We start from the raw sequence: 15,378 nt of genomic DNA, 5'->3' as shown, positions 1-15,378 counted from the left end.
GAAGGAAATGATAGGGGCTGCTTCCAAGTTACAGGAGCCCAAAAGGAATGCAGTTCCTCCTGTACTTGCCCTGCTGGCTTGGTGTTTGTGAACTGGCAGGGGGTGAAATGAGAGACAGTGCCCTCTCAGAGGTGCCCAGAGAAGGATTCTTATCAAATACTGTCTCCTGCCAAGTCTCACAAACACTGCCAGCCTGCAATGATGGGGAGAAGCATTTGGCAGCAAGGCCCTAGGTTTTCAACATCAAACTAGGAAGAAGGGATAGGACAAGTGTCACTAGCAGGGATGGGGACACTTTTTTTTCCCTGTATGGAAAATTTTTTTTTCCCTAGATGGTCTACAGAAATTTTGGGCAAGTGTATAGGTGCACTTACCATGCCGGTGATGCTGTGTTGTAAGGTTTGCTTTTCCTTGTTCAGTATCTGAGTGAGTTACTGTGAGAGCGCCCACTGCCAAGAAAGGATGTGTAAAAAACCACAGTAGGAACGAGAGCAGCAGGAGTGCATTAGGAATGTTTGCTGATGGGCAATGCATGGCAGGTGCAGAGGACAGAAAGCCTCTTGCCCTTCAGAGGTGTCAGTGTTTGACACATCCACTGGGAAGTGTGAACAAAATGCAAGGGAGCTCGTTTCCTTTCTCTCTCACACTCAAAGACATTTACTATGTGCATTTGTCAGCCAGGTAGGAATCCTGCTCACAGCATTAATGACATGATCAATCTTGCAGTGTGCAAGTTTCATGTCAGGACAAGGAGAGAAAGGTGTTAGAACACACAAGAGGATTCAGAAGCATCACATTTGTTGTTGGTCTCTACTTAGATACTCTCATGAGGCCTGGGAGCTCCTACATAGATGTCCTGCTCCTAAGTGAAAAAAATTAGTTCTGATTGCTCCCCTCCTGTGCAATGGTACTGACTCACTTTTGTTCCTTCCTACGTGCTTTTATCATGTCAAAATCACATTAGCTTTTGGACAGCTGCTTTCTTTATTGACAAAGTCAGCTTCTTTTCAGGGAACAGCACTGCAAGGGACATTGACTACTAGATAACTGGAGCTGCATGAGAAGGTGCCACAAGCTGCAGAGCTTAGAATACTGTGTATGAGAAAGGAAGTTGGATATTTGCCTTACTGAGAGAGGCACAAAAGAGAGAATGTAAAAGAAACAAAAGAAACATGAAAGATGTCACTATTTCCAGAAAGAGGGAAGAGAATTGGGAAAGAGATCTCTGATTCACTATGGACTTGAGGAAGTTGTCTTTGCAAGGAGTGAGTTGGAATAGATTTGAGGATTGATAGATTTGGAATAGATGTGAGGACAGTGTGGAACTTGAAGAAACATAGGTGATATAAGAGGAATGGAGAGCAAAAACTGAATGTCACTTTCAGCAGGAAAATTCTGGATAGACTCAGGGTGGGTATTTGGATGGAAAAGGGTGATGTATTTGAAACAGGAATTAACATGAAGTAATGATCATTATGAAAGGAAGGAGCTGAATACTTAAAGTATGAAGGACCAGAAACTGGATACAAGTGAAGCAAAAGGAAAACCTGTGGACATTTGGAGTAGTGAAGATGTATATCACTTTAAAATGTATCCTAACTCCACTGTGTTTCATGACTATTTTGAAATATTCCAGATTGCAGTGATAAATGATCTTGTTGCCTCCTTTCCTCCTAGCCAAGCAACGTGGCCACCTAGCCGACCTCTGTTGGCTTCTGGTCTTGTTGGCAGCACGAATGAGTAACAAGAACCATACTCCTGGACTACTTCATTTCATTGTGCCACTAACAAGCATTATTTTAACCATAATTTTTCTTTGTTCCACTTTAATTTACTTCATCTTCTTAGAAGCATTGCTGGAAAAAGTTTATCATTGTCCATAAAATTATTTGTTAAGTTGCTATGGTGATGCAAATTATATTGAATTCTTGCTATAGTCACATAAAAACAACATTGGGTAAATCTTTGCCAAACTCTTTGAACATGGTTTTGAAATTAATACTGGAGTTAAACTGGCACAGTTCTACTAGGCTGGGTAATATTAGGCTACTCAAAAGCACATCACCAACTGTAGATTTCAACTGTAGATATGGTCAGTGAGTAGCCTGGTTCTAGCTGTGCAGCCACTCTGTAGTTCTCTGTTGCCAGAGGTGCACAAGAAATGGGACCATATAGTGGCCACGGACATGGACAAATGTCATAGAGAGCTACATTTGGAAAGCTGGTGTTTTCTATTTCCTGCAGTCTATTCTACATCTTATGTCTACTCAAACAGATGCTGAATTCCTGGAGCTGATATCAAAACCACCTTCCCTGAAAAGCTGGGGAAAATACTATAACCCTTAAGAGCAAATGAACCTGCAGTGATCCTTTAAATGGGTCATGGGAAACACCTGGATTGCAACTTATTTCCAAATCATTTATACAACACTGATAGGGCATTTCCCAACCTTACAGAGATGGCTTTGCTGCCTTTGCTTTTCCTCCCCATTGCTTCCTTGCCCCATCACTCTTACCATTTCCTGTCAGTTGTTCCAGTACCCAGCCCTATTTCAAACTCATTCTCTCTTTTCAACTTCTCTTCACTAGACCCCTTAGCTTCCCAAATTATGGTTGATATGGGTTTTTTTGTTGCTTTAGCAGATATGGCCTCAGATCCTTGGTAATGAACCTGCAACAGTTTATCAGTATATGCTCAGCTTTGTTCCTCGCTAGTTTTGTGGCTCAGATGGGCTGATTTCTAATAGACTTGAAATTCAGCCAAAACGCCTGGCTTAGATCTGAAGCAATTAATAGTGCCCCCAACTCATGGCTCTCCTAATAGTGCTTCCATGAAGCAAGGAGGAAGAGCATGGATGCCAGCAGCACTGGGAACACCAGATCACCCTGGTGGACTGCAGGCATTTCAGTGTGACAGGCCCTCACTGAGTGGAAATGACATTGTGGCAAGAAAATGATATACATAATAAATTACAGAGGTCATGCTGAGGTTAGGTTTTCAGTACTATACAATACACATGGGAAGAAAAAGATCTGTTAGCTTGTTTGTTCTTCCAGGATAGCTGAATACCAGCTAAATACTGTCAATTTTGGGGAGCTTGTGAATGCATGATGCAGCACTTTCACAAGAGCTAGATCCAGATTCTGGAAGAACTTTTCACAAGAGAAAAGAATGTTGTTTAGGTTTGCTGCTTCACTAAATATAGGACTCCTATCTCTGGAGTAGTTTCTCTTTAGATATGTACTCCTTCCTCCTTTCATTCTCAAGCACACCCCGGCACACAAACAAAAACAAATGAGTTACAAGCTAATCAAACTTGTTTTCTCCAGGTTGGAAAGGAAAAGAGATAATATTTTGATTTCAATTTCCAAATCTTTGGGAGGTGCTCAGATATTATCTATCATAGTGCTTCAAGTTTCTTGCTGTAATGGCATCAAGTGCCTCCCAAGCAACAAATAATTATCAAAATAAATTTTGCCATCAGTTCTCTCATCCATTTCTTCTTATGAACAAACATTACAAGCAGAATTTTTAACTGTGGAGTAAAACTGTGAGCTTTCTGTGAACAAGAAGAGCTGCAAAAAAGGCAAAATTTATTTTTAGTTTTGGACTTCTAAGATTGAGGTCACTTTTTGTTCCCTTAGGAATGAGATATTTTGTCCAAATCTGGTCTCAGTAACTCCTAGAGTCACAAGCTTCCTCTGTTTGGATAGTTCACTGCTCCCGGAGAAAGTGACAGGCATCATCTAAGAAGAACTGATGGAGCCTAATTTACTCAGGCCAATTCCATGGAATTTCTCCAAAAATCAGCTTGAAATGGGGTGTTGAAATCCATGCCCTAGCTGACGTTGGCATAAAAAATACCAATGTGTGTTGCTGTATCAGTAGCCTAGAGCAGCCCCTGTGCTTCCATAGTGCGAAGCTTTATGCTAAAGCTGTCTTATGCCAGAGTCTGCTGCTGTATACATCAGTGATTTATTTCCCCAGCTTGGATATTTGGCAGTCCTAAAGCAGCTCAGGAGGAGCTAAGAAATACAAATACAGCAGTATCCTCAAAGAGCTTGGCATTGTGAAGAAAGCAAGTTCTACATGTTGCTAGTCTTCCTTAGAAACACACACACAAATGGCATTATCTGGGTTCAGCTTTCACTAGATGTTCTTCCTCTGACACCAGTTCTCCTTACATATTATAAACAGATAATCCTACTTACACATCCTGTCAAGCAGACAGAGCTGAATACCATTTGTATACTGCTTCTCTTTAAGTTGCCCAATAAATATTTCAGTGGCTTCATGGATGGGGGACACTTACAAAGCAGCTCCTTAGGAGGCACCTCTAGGGGAGGAAGAACTTTGTCAGCTGGAATCCTGTGGTTTTGCCGTGTTATTCACGGCTGTGTGTTCGGGGAGGAGGAGAGGAGCGCTGCTGCAAGGAGCAATGGAAGCTGCAGGGAGCTGGGAGCCTGGGGGGGCTCCTGGGCAAGGGGCGGTGGGAGCTGAGGACGTCAAGGAGCTGCTCCCCACCATCTGTCACACGTAGCCAGGCTTACAGCTGTAGGTACCAGGCGGGGAGAAGGCGCCTTAAGGAACTTTTTTCTGATTTTTATGAACAGAAACCGAGTACAAAATCCCAGGCTGACAAGGACAGAGCTACTGAATAGGTCCAAGAAGCATTAGCTGACTAGCAGAACAGTGGGAGGCTAATCATGAAAGACCTGAAAACCACCAGTGTTTTTATGCTAGCCGTGATGTACATTCGAGAAATTTTTGGCGAGCTTTCAAGTAACAATAACTCCGAAGAGAAGCCCGATCGCAGCAACCAGCCGGCTCCGAAACCTTCGCTGCCTAAGAACAGATTTTTTTCCCTTTGAGCTTTCCCTAGCCTAAGGTGACACCAAAGGAGTTTCCACAAAAACTTTGCAGGCTGAGAAACACAAAACTACTTCCTTCAGGGGCGAAGACACCCCCCACTCGCTCCACGGAGACTTTACCCGGCGCTGAACCCGAAGAGAGGCTCACCGAATCTCCCGAGGGGAGCCTGCCCAGAGGAACGGGAGGCTCCCTATGGGGAGGCTCCCCAAGGGGAAGGGCCGCCGGGAGCAGCGGAGGGTGTCCCGGCCTCAGGGATCCCGGCAAAAGCGATCCCGGCCCGAGGAGCGGCTCCCACCCCCTGCCCCCGCCCGCCGCGCTGAGCGGGGCGGTGCGTGTCACGCGGGCGGGGCGCCGGGCGGTCACGTGACGTGGGAGAGGCCCGGCAAGGCCCGAGGAGGAGCTCGGCCGCCGCCATTTTCCTGCGGCGCCCAGTGCGTGTCCCTGTCCCCGGCCGGGCGGGCGCGCAGGGGGAGGGGACGGCGGCCGGGGGAGGGGGGCGGGAGGAGGAGGAGGAGGAGGAGGGGTCCCTGCTCGGGTGACAGGTCCGTCCCTGAGGGCGGAGCGGGGGCCGCCTGCGGCACGGCGGGGTGAGGAGCCCGCGCAGCTCCATCCCCTCGGCGACTCCTCCCGTCCCGGCCCCTGAGGAGGGAGCGGAGTCGCGCTCGGTTCCAGCGCCGCCAGCGAACCCGCCATGTCCGGCCAAAGCCTCACCGACCGCATCACGGCGGCGCAGCACAGCGTGACCGGCTCGGCCGTCTCGAAAACCGTGTGCAAGGCCACGACCCACGAGGTCATGGGCCCTAAGAAGAAGCACCTGGACTGTGAGTACCGGCAGGGAACGGCGGCCCGAGGATCTCCCCGAGCGTCCCGCCGAGGAGCGGGATTGCCTGGCCTGTGCCAGGGTCCCGCTGCGGGGCTGCCGCCCATCCCACCGGCCTCGTGGGGACGGCAAGCCTCCTCAGGCGGGGGAGCTTGGGGTTTCAGCGTAGGGCATACCCCGAGGGCGGGGGCGTAGGGTCGGGGACGTGGCGATGGAGAGCCTGGGAGAGGCTGTTCAGTATATCTGCTCTCCAAAAGGGGCCTTGCCAGTCTTCCTTATGCACAGGGCCCCGGACAATGTGAGCTCCTGAAGGACAGGACCTGCTCCGTACCCCTTTCATAGGGAGAGAGAGAACCACGGAGGCCAGGCAGAGGAATGGGCTGCAATTTCCTTACTAATTGATCTCATTTGCGTCGTGCTAGGGCAGCACTCCCCCATTCTCTAGAGGAGGTGCAGGAGTTTCAGGAAGGAATAGCTCATCAGTTATCTTAATTATTTTCCAGGTACTCTACCAGGAAAAAAAAATCCTTTAAAAATAATGTAAATCTTCCGTATAGGAAAATATATGAAACGACTGTTTGAGGAGCAGATCTCTCAGTGAGGATGTTCCTAGTCTTCTTTCTATTCTGTCTCATTCACTTGGAAAGATGTATCTAAGAGGACTTCTTTAGAACTTCTGTACCTGGTCTTAACATACCATGCGGGGTCTGGCCATTTTTCAGCTTCTGTTAAGAACAGATCAAAGGTGGGAAGGCTTAAAAGGTTTTCAATCAACTGTGATCTGTCCAGGTGATTATGAGGAGAATGATGAACACCAAAGTTCACATTAGCGTTTCTCCACTAAGCTGTAAGGTCACAGGACTGAGGAAGTTCTTGTTTTTAATATCTTATTGTCTTGCATCTGTTTATTCTGGGCCTTTTAAGGACAGCCTCCTCCCCACCCCTTTCACTTTCCCAAATATATAATAAAAGATACTGGAGAGATTTGTGTGTCTATGCCTTCTATATGTGTGCTTTCTCCCTTCCTCCCACCCACATCTGCAGGAGAAGGTTGAGTCTTCATGAGTCTTGAGTTTGTGCCTTCTGAATTGCTCTGTATCCAAATGAGAACACCAGATGATAGTAGTAGGATTAATTGTATTGTAGTTCTTTCTTCTTTCCACCAAAACGTGTGCATGTTAAAGGTTTAAGAAATTCTTGTTCTGCAAGTACCTGAAAGCAATGTGATTAATTTTTTAGGGTAGTACCAGAACAGCTGCCACTGACTCTTTTTGGTATGCCCTCATTCATTTCATCTTTTGGCTGAAGATGAGAGTAACTGAGTGGTCTTGTTATATTTGGTTAGTTGAGGGTGTCAGAACACTGAGGAAATCTTTGGGCTTTGAGTAACTTATTGGCAGGTAGAGAAAACCCTTTGTCATATGGCATATGTATGAAATCGTGATGTTACTTGATTTCACACAGCAGAAGTGAGGCTTTCTGGAAAACAAACTTCTGTCAGGTTTAGCCTGTAATTGTGCTAAAAGTACGGTTTCAGTAATGAGGCATTTAGGAGCTGAATTATTTTGTGGTATAAGCTTTGTTGAAAAGAATATGAAGCTGGACAGAGAGCTGCTCTTCAGGTGGGGGGGGGGGTGTTTGTGTAGAAGGGTGATGTTCTGGATAGGGCTGCTAGGCAACAGCCGAATGGAGACCTCCAGGGTGCTGCTTCAGAAGGTTGCCTGGACTTCCTTAGAAAGCTGCCTGGTAGTTGCTGGATGAGAAGATCAATTCTGTGCTTCCTTTTTCTACTCTAGACTGTCACGAGTTTTAGTTTCTACCTCTCTGAGAATTTTTATCAGAGAAAAGAAAACTTGGTTTTTTAAATAGTCCCTCTTTTTAGTGGTTGAAATGGATGTTTTGTACCCTAATATATTTATTAGAAGTCTCTGTTCCTGGCATCAGGAAATGACACATGGTCTTGTATTTTGAACTTTTCTTTGTTCATACCCTTTATGGTTGTATACTTTAAAATAAATATTTTTTACACAAGCTGTGACTCAAGCCCCACTTCTGAACTATTTGTACATATCTTCCTTTTCCAACAAACAGTTTCACTTGGTAAAGCCTGTGAACTGACATCTCATTGTAAATGACAATTAATATACCTGTCTTCATAGGCAGCATGCTGCCTTAATATTTTTCTGATTATTGCTTATTATGATAATACAGGTAACACTTACTCTAGGTTGTGTCCTGGTGAGGGGATGAGTTGAGTTTTCCTATACTGTCCTGTAATGAAGTCTTAGTCTTGTAGCATGGTCTGTGACCATGACATACATTAATGTTGCTGTATTTCTTGTACAGATCTCAAGATTTCTGACTGTCCTGTTAGTGAAATTCTTTCTTCATTAAGCTTGAGCTGTCACAAACAGATTTAACTAGCTCAGCCTCATGTTAACTCATAAAAATGGGGGGAAGTCCAACTTAGATACTCATGAACTTAATTATTCCTATTCTTATTTATCTTGCTTCTGACAGTGTGTGGAGTTTGAAAACTGAAGTGCTCTCCATCCTAGGTTACCTCTATTTCCCTGAGTGATGGTTATCTTTATCAAGGAAGTTAAAAAGGAATTTTTTCCTTAGCTCATAGTGGTTAAAATGTAATATATTTCAAAGAATGCTTTCTCTCCCATTACAAAGCTTAGTTGTTTGGTTTGGGGGAGAAAGACTTCTAATTTATAAGTGGACATGGCTTGTGATAGGTAGTAACATCATCTTGAGGCTATATACTTGAATCCATGATACTGGTTTTTTCTTCTATTTTGAAGGTCCAGCCTTAGAGCTTAGAGCTGGGTTAAGGATTCTGTTTGCTGCTCTGAATGCTGTGCTTGTTGTGATGGATTACTTGTTTTACAGAAATCAGGTTTAATAGCCTTGGAACCCTCAAAACATAGTTCATTAATTTCTTTTATGGAAAACCTAGTTTCACTAGGACTTTGTCCCCATTTTTACACCTATCTGAGCAGTGGGAGCTCTAAACTGATTTGTGGGTTTAACTTGCACGCACAGATTGGTACAACCTTTTCTTTCTAGGTAGCTTTTTTGTCCCCACGTTGGATAGTGATGCTGAGAATGAGTGCTTTAGGTTGTTCGAATATAAATGGTGCTGGGAAACTTGTTGCCAGATTTCACTCCTCCTTTATGTGATTCTGGGAGGGAGGTGTGCTTGTGTTGTATGTGTGGTGGATAATTAATATTAGGAATATCTGAAGTTAATGCCTAGTAAATTTCACTGGGTTGGTTCTGTGAAGCTGCTGTAGCAGCAGTAGCTCAGTAGCATAAAAATGTTTGTGTACATGTGTGTGTTGTGGAGTGTGCTTAAAACAGCTTTGTTGTGATACTCGTTTAGGGTTGGCCTCTTGAATGAGTGTGGCATAGTAACCCTATCTGCTTGTAGCTAATGGAGTAGCCCTCTTTAAATGAGAATGTGGAAGGGTGACTTGGAAGGAAGTTGTGATGCTGTAATTACCCATTCTTAACAGGAAATATCTCTATAATTAAGCCAGAGTGTAATTTCCTTGATTTCTTATTGTGAAAGAAAACATGTATTTTTAAGGAAGACAGTAAACCAAAACCCTGCCCTGTGTTGAATAGATGTCTATGAGAAGCTGTGTAAGGCAAAGTAAACTTGAAGGAGCTTGTTGGGAACTTAAATCCTAAATCACTGATGTCAGCTGCTTTGGTTTTGTCCAGAGGCTACTACTGGGATAGAGAAAAGCCCAGCAAGACTTGCTTCATGTCTGTGCTGGGGACAGCTTCTATTTCAAACTGGGATGGTATAAAAGGGTAACTTGGAGAACTGAGTAACAAGGATCATTGGTTTTCTCTGGATCACCCAAGAGATTTGTAGAAAAGCTGGGAAAACCAGCGTTGTGAGGTTTCACTTGCCTTTATATGCTAAAGTGTACCTGGGTGATGAGGTGAATTAACTCCTAGTTCTGTGGGTACTTCTGTGTTCTCCAGTTGACACAGATTATCCACATTCCTTTTATGGTATTTTAGTGCTTCTACTAACTCATATTTTGTCTCTGGTTTTGGCAGAATCACCTGAGGTTTCTTGCAGCTTTGCTTCCTTTCTGTAATTGACTTAAATTTCTAGAGGCAATCCATTGTTATTTTTGCTTAGAAATGTTCTTTGTAACTGTAATTATTTCAAATACAGATAATTGCATTCTTACAACTTTCTTTTGAAGTATTCAGTTTTCTTTCTGAGTTTTTTCTCTGATTCCTTCATAGTTTCTTTCTTTAGCCAACTTTCTTACTTTTTACTGGAATTCCTTTGGAATATTTGTTCGTGCCTTTTAGTAGAGTATGAGAACTATCATACTCCTCCTGGCTGCCAGAGGGACAATTTTCTACTACAGCTGCTCATTTGCAGAAAGAATAGCTGTGTAGCTGTGCAGCTGTTGTTTTATTTTACTTAGCCTGAAGCAGTATTCTGCTTCAGATGAAGTAAGAGGCAGGAGCTAAGGAGGAGAAGCTGTAGGACACCTGCAATCAGCTTCCTGTGACTCTTCATACCACCATTGTTTCCCAGTAGCAGTGATTATTCAGGTCTCATGTAACTTTGGGCTATAGCCCTCGTTGAGATTTTTCTTAATTATTTTTTTTAATGGTGCTGTCATATCTTGCATTTTCTAAAAGGGACACTTGGGAGAAACATTCTTTTGCCGTTCAGCCTGTGACCTAATGATCTATTTCAGTCTACAGTTCCTAATCCTAAAATCAGTTTTTGATTTGTAGACGTGAAAATTTTAAGTTGTCCCTAACGACTTGTCTTACAAAGTCATGGTAGTTTGCATAATAATACAAGAGATGACTTATCCAATGTGGAATTTAAAGCTTCCTGACTTTTGCATTTGTTGCCTTATGTAAAGTACATGATTTGTTGGTGATGGTAGAATTCTGGGAAAGTTCACTTAAAAAACATTACTGGTCTCTCACTCCCTCTGGAAAATGCAACATTATTTCTGAAGCCAAGACACCTTTTGTATTTGAAAGCTTAATTTATTAAACAGCTTTCTTAAATTGAAATTTCTCACTGCTGTTAAAACATTTTCACTCAAAACATCTCACACATCAATTAATGCTTTAAAAATAGCACATAGTAGCTTTACTGCTGGTGGGATATGTCCACTTCTCTGTAAACTGAAGTAGCTCTTTCTCAACACGATAGTAGAAATCAGGTAAGGATTGGAAATGACTTGTATATAAAGTCTTGAAGCCCTCTACTGGGGCAGTTATTTAATATTTTCAAGTAGTTTGCAATACAAGTTTAAAGCAATAATCTCAAGTATGTGTCCTTTTGAGTATTTTAGCAAACTCTTCTGCTGCAAACTTTGCTTTTTATTCATGAGTATGTGAATTTAGCCATTTAGAATTCCTGTGGGTCCAAGTCTTAACTCTGGGAGTAGTTGCAATTTGGAGCTTAATGTTATCTTGCAAAGACTTGGGTACGAGAGAGATTTTATTACTGATTGTATCTGCAGCAGATTAAAAGTAACCAACAAGTAACTAACAAAAAAGAATGCAATCAAGTGGAAAGAAGCTTTTGTTGCTATAAAATTGTTTGGCTTGGTGTTTTCCTTGCTCTTGTGGCCATTTTCTCCGTTGTGAAGTATGATCATGAGTGGGCAGATTATGAACTCTTAGTAAATTCAAAGTAACTTCAAAACTTGAAGGAGAAATATTGTTCTATTTTGTATTTTACCCCTAGTTTATATCAGAGCTTTATCAATTGACTGGTAATTTCTAAACTTAAAAATAATGTTAGTAAATTCAGTGCTAAAGTGTAGTAGTCTCAAATCTACTGACGATAAATCCAAGTTATGAGTAATATGTCACAAATCGGGTATTGGGAATTTAGAAATTAGGGGACTAAGCTGTATTTAACTGTGTGAGAATAACTTAATGAAGTTAAGCATTTCATACAGATTCAGCAAATACGCTGGATTTTCTGATTGTGACTAAAAATCTCCTGTGCTATTTTGCTAAAGGAGCTTTATTAAAGTAATGCTTATCTGGATCATTTGCAACATTATAAAAGGGTAAATTAGGCTTTTATAGGTTTTACCTCAGAAGAGAGGGTGAAAATGAAGAAGATCTACATCAAAAGCATAAGAAAATTTACTGGAGTGAACAGTGGTGGCATAAAGGGAAACCTTGAGACTGTTATGCAGGTCTTGACATAAGTAGTCTAAATTAAAATAAATTAAAAACCTCCAAAAGTGGGGATTATACTCATTCTGAGATCTCCTATGTACTTTCATTCATACCAATGTTAATTTATTGAGTTCTCCTCATCAACTCCTTTTTGCCTTTTCTCCTGAAAAGACACTTTTGAAATCTTTACTTGCTGTCCTTTATTGCTTCCTCCTAAGCCAGCAGGCCTTCAGTCACAACATTCATATGCTCCAGCAGCGGTGCCATTCTAGCAGGAGTGATTCTTTTGCTGATGTGGGAAGTGAGAAGTTTGCATGGGTTGAAACTGCTCTGGCATTTCACATATTTACTCTAAATATGGTGCTTGCAGTAGCTCAGCTATTCCAGTTGCTGGCTGTGTGTTATGACATCAACAAAGTGCCTGTATTGTTTGTAACCTTTCTTGATTTTTTGAATAGTTAATTCAATAAAATTTAAAGCATAAATTGTGAATCCTTAGTAACACTGTGTCCTAGTTAAATAATTAGTATATAAACAAATTGTCCATGTTAACAACTTGTAAAAAAGTACATTCTTTTATCCATTTACAAAAAGGTGATAATGAGGTTTATATCATTCCTTAATTACTTTTGCTCCAAAAAAAAAAAAAAGAAAAAATAAACCCAACAAAACCAAACTAACCCACTTGTATTTGTCTGCACAGCATAAGTTTCTAAAGTTGCCATAGTCAACTTGATTTCCAGCTCCAAGTGTGTAACATGCAACGTTTTAAATTAAACTCAGGCTACAAAGCTATACGCAGAATTAAGCATGTTTTAAATACTTATTTTTAATTTAAAAAAAAAGTATTTACCTTCCCCTGGCAGTAAATCCACTCTGAGCAGCTCTGGTTGTTTGTGATTTGTTACTCTGCCAGGTGAGAAGGTTGAATGTCTTGGCTGTCAAAAGGTAGACATTGCTGTCTTCGTGTTCCTTGGGTGTCCTTAAGGGCTGCTTGTAACTTGCTTTGCTGTTGGTATGTTTGGGCTTTTCTGGGGTGGATGCTGATCTGTAAAGTGACCCGAAGTGTTTCTGTGCCTCTCTTTTGCAGTTCAAGTGTGCACTTTTTGTCTTGGGTTTAGTTTTGTTATGTAGCATGTCCCTCCCTTCCCCACTTTGTCCCGTATGTTCAGAGGTTGCATCACCATTTCAGCTACATTTGCCTGCAGTTGCTCTTGGTTTATTTAGCTGGTACCTCCACTCTTGCTGACCAATGGGTCAATATCTATTTGGAAATGGGGTCACACTTGAATTTGCTTTATCCCCTTTCCTTCTCTTTCTGCCCAGTATTATCATAGTAGTTTCAGCCATCATTGCAGCCTATTTCAAACATTATGAATTTTTCTGATCAGCAACTCTGTATTCTGGATCTGACCTTATTTTTTATGTGAAGTGTAAAACCTCGTTCGAACTGTTGTGATGGCTGTCTCCACACAGGGGAATGGTGGTGCTATTTGATCATGTTTAATTCTGTCCCCTTTTCTATTTGCCAGAAGCCATTGGTGTTCATAATTCGGGATGTATGCTGTTATGGAGAGATTCAAAATAACTTTCATTTACAAATCAGTTTGTTAGGAGTATTTACTTGATTATGTATTGCAGCCTCATGCAGTTATAGTTCCCAAAGCAATTCTTCATTTCTGGGTTGATGTAAGGCTGGTTTCATCACGTCTTGCTTAGTCATAAAATGCATTCATTCTTCTGTCTCACAAGGGGCACTTGAATTTAATATTTATGTAAGCAGTTAAGTCAGTTTGTAAGTTTTAGGGCTGAACTTCAGGTATTTTACTTGCAATTACTTTTTATTCATCATGAACCATAACTAGTTCAAATCCTAGTTGCAGATAAAAAAGAAAAATGTGTTTTTGAACAATATCCTTGTGTTCTTTTATTCTCTTGAGAAGTGAAGTTTCTTTACTGTTTAGAATTATACTGGAATCCTTGGGTAGATTTCAGTTTTTAATTAATTCTCTGAATGTCCATGTCCCTTAGCTTTCATTGATATAGCCATGATTGGATCAGCTGGTTTTTATTCAAATGACTGAATTTGGGTTTATTTTCCTTTAAATCAGTTTTTCTGTTATATGTTAATAACCTAATGTCTTAAATTCATTAGAGATTATTTCTCCCTAGAGTCTTTGCATTTCAATCAGAAGTGTTACAGTGCAGCACTTCAGAATACGATTGAATATCAAAAAATATATGTGAAGTGGATTTTAATCATAGGAAAAAAAGAAAAAAATGAACCCACATATGAACACCTCTGCATTTGTGGACTGTAGTTATTTCTAATAAGGATATTTCATGCTTAGTAAGTTGTCACATTTGATTAGCAGATGAATGGAAAAGCTCAGGATGCACAACTCTTAGCTATAAGCTGTTTGATACACAGGGACTAATACAGAATTTGTTGAGCTTTGAGGAAAAATGGTTGTCTGGATACAGACTTTTATTTTTAGGTTCTTGATAGTTAATAAGGAGCTAGCCCAAGCTTTTTTCCTGACCTGTTCAGTTGAAATGCCTCGCCACTATGTAGCATCATTTAAGCCTATCAAAAGTAACATAAATTAAGTCAATTTCCAAGCAGGTTACTTTGCATTAAAAGTCTGGAATATATCAAGTTCGTTTCAGTGCTGAATTTGGTGTGTAAGCAGATGGAAATCCAAAGAAGTTTTTGTGTTAGTTCTCAAATACTAGGGAGCAGCACAGTTAGTATAACTTCTGAAATTTGGGATTTCATTGTTATGAATTTGAATTGAATATGCTTGGGATTTCATTGTTAGGTGTTTGAAGCTCACACATTTCTACGGTCTGATTTTCTCTCTTGTTTTGCTGGGGTTTTTTTTTGCTTTTTGTTTACACATGGTTTATGAGGAGACTTTCTTCATATTTAATGATCTGTAAGTAAAATACAGCGAGTTGGAGGAGATGCTTTCATCCTTATTTTAAACTGTTAATGAGGAGTCTTTGTAGACAGGAATGTGGTCAGTCTCTTGGTATATACTAGGGCTGACACAAGATGTCTTAACACCTAGTTTTACCAGAGTTCCACATTCAGTTTAGCTCTCTGAGGGTTTAATCAATGAACAACATTACTTTGAAGTAAATGGAATAACTAATTCTTTTCTTTTTTGAGCTTTTCTTATGAAACAGTTTAATTTTAAGCATATAATCTGGCTGAAGGTTTCTTTCCTTTTACTGAAAACCAAAAGACAGATGTTATTTACTACTTCTCTTGGCTTTAGTTTATCTTAGAGGCTGTTTGTGATAGGGACATGTCTTTGTTCATGGTAAACAGAGAAATTCCCAGCTGAAAACTGTGGATACTGAGGAGTCTTTCTGTATACAATTTCCCTTACCCATCCAGTTTCAGACTAAAAGTTTGAAACACCATATTGGCTCTGAAGCTTTGTGAAATTTCCTGACTCCATGGTCGCTAATG

General features: G+C 41.2%; 1 protein-coding gene across 5 annotated transcripts in view; it reads left to right on the top strand.

Annotated features, from left to right (window-relative positions):
• Positions 1–5,378: 5,378 nt before the first annotated feature.
• Positions 5,379–15,378, top strand: part of PICALM (phosphatidylinositol binding clathrin assembly protein) — a 66,429-nt gene continuing 56,429 nt past the window's right edge. For 4 of the 5 annotated variants that reach the window (XM_030962631.1, XM_030962640.1, XM_030962623.1 and 1 more), the window contains exon 1: positions 5,379–5,694. In XM_030962631.1, the coding sequence (XP_030818491.1) occupies positions 5,565–5,694 (130 nt within the window). In that variant the 5' untranslated portion in view covers positions 5,379–5,564. The remainder of the gene's footprint in view (positions 5,695–15,378) is intronic. The other variant, XM_030962649.1, reaches the window with a different exon arrangement.

Source organism: Camarhynchus parvulus, chromosome 1 (assembly GCF_901933205.1).
Source record: "Camarhynchus parvulus chromosome 1, STF_HiC, whole genome shotgun sequence".
Classification (NCBI taxonomy): Eukaryota; Metazoa; Chordata; class Aves; order Passeriformes; family Thraupidae; genus Camarhynchus; species Camarhynchus parvulus.
The sequence above is the reverse complement of the archived record's forward strand: the minus strand, read 5'-3'. Positions and strand labels throughout refer to the sequence as shown.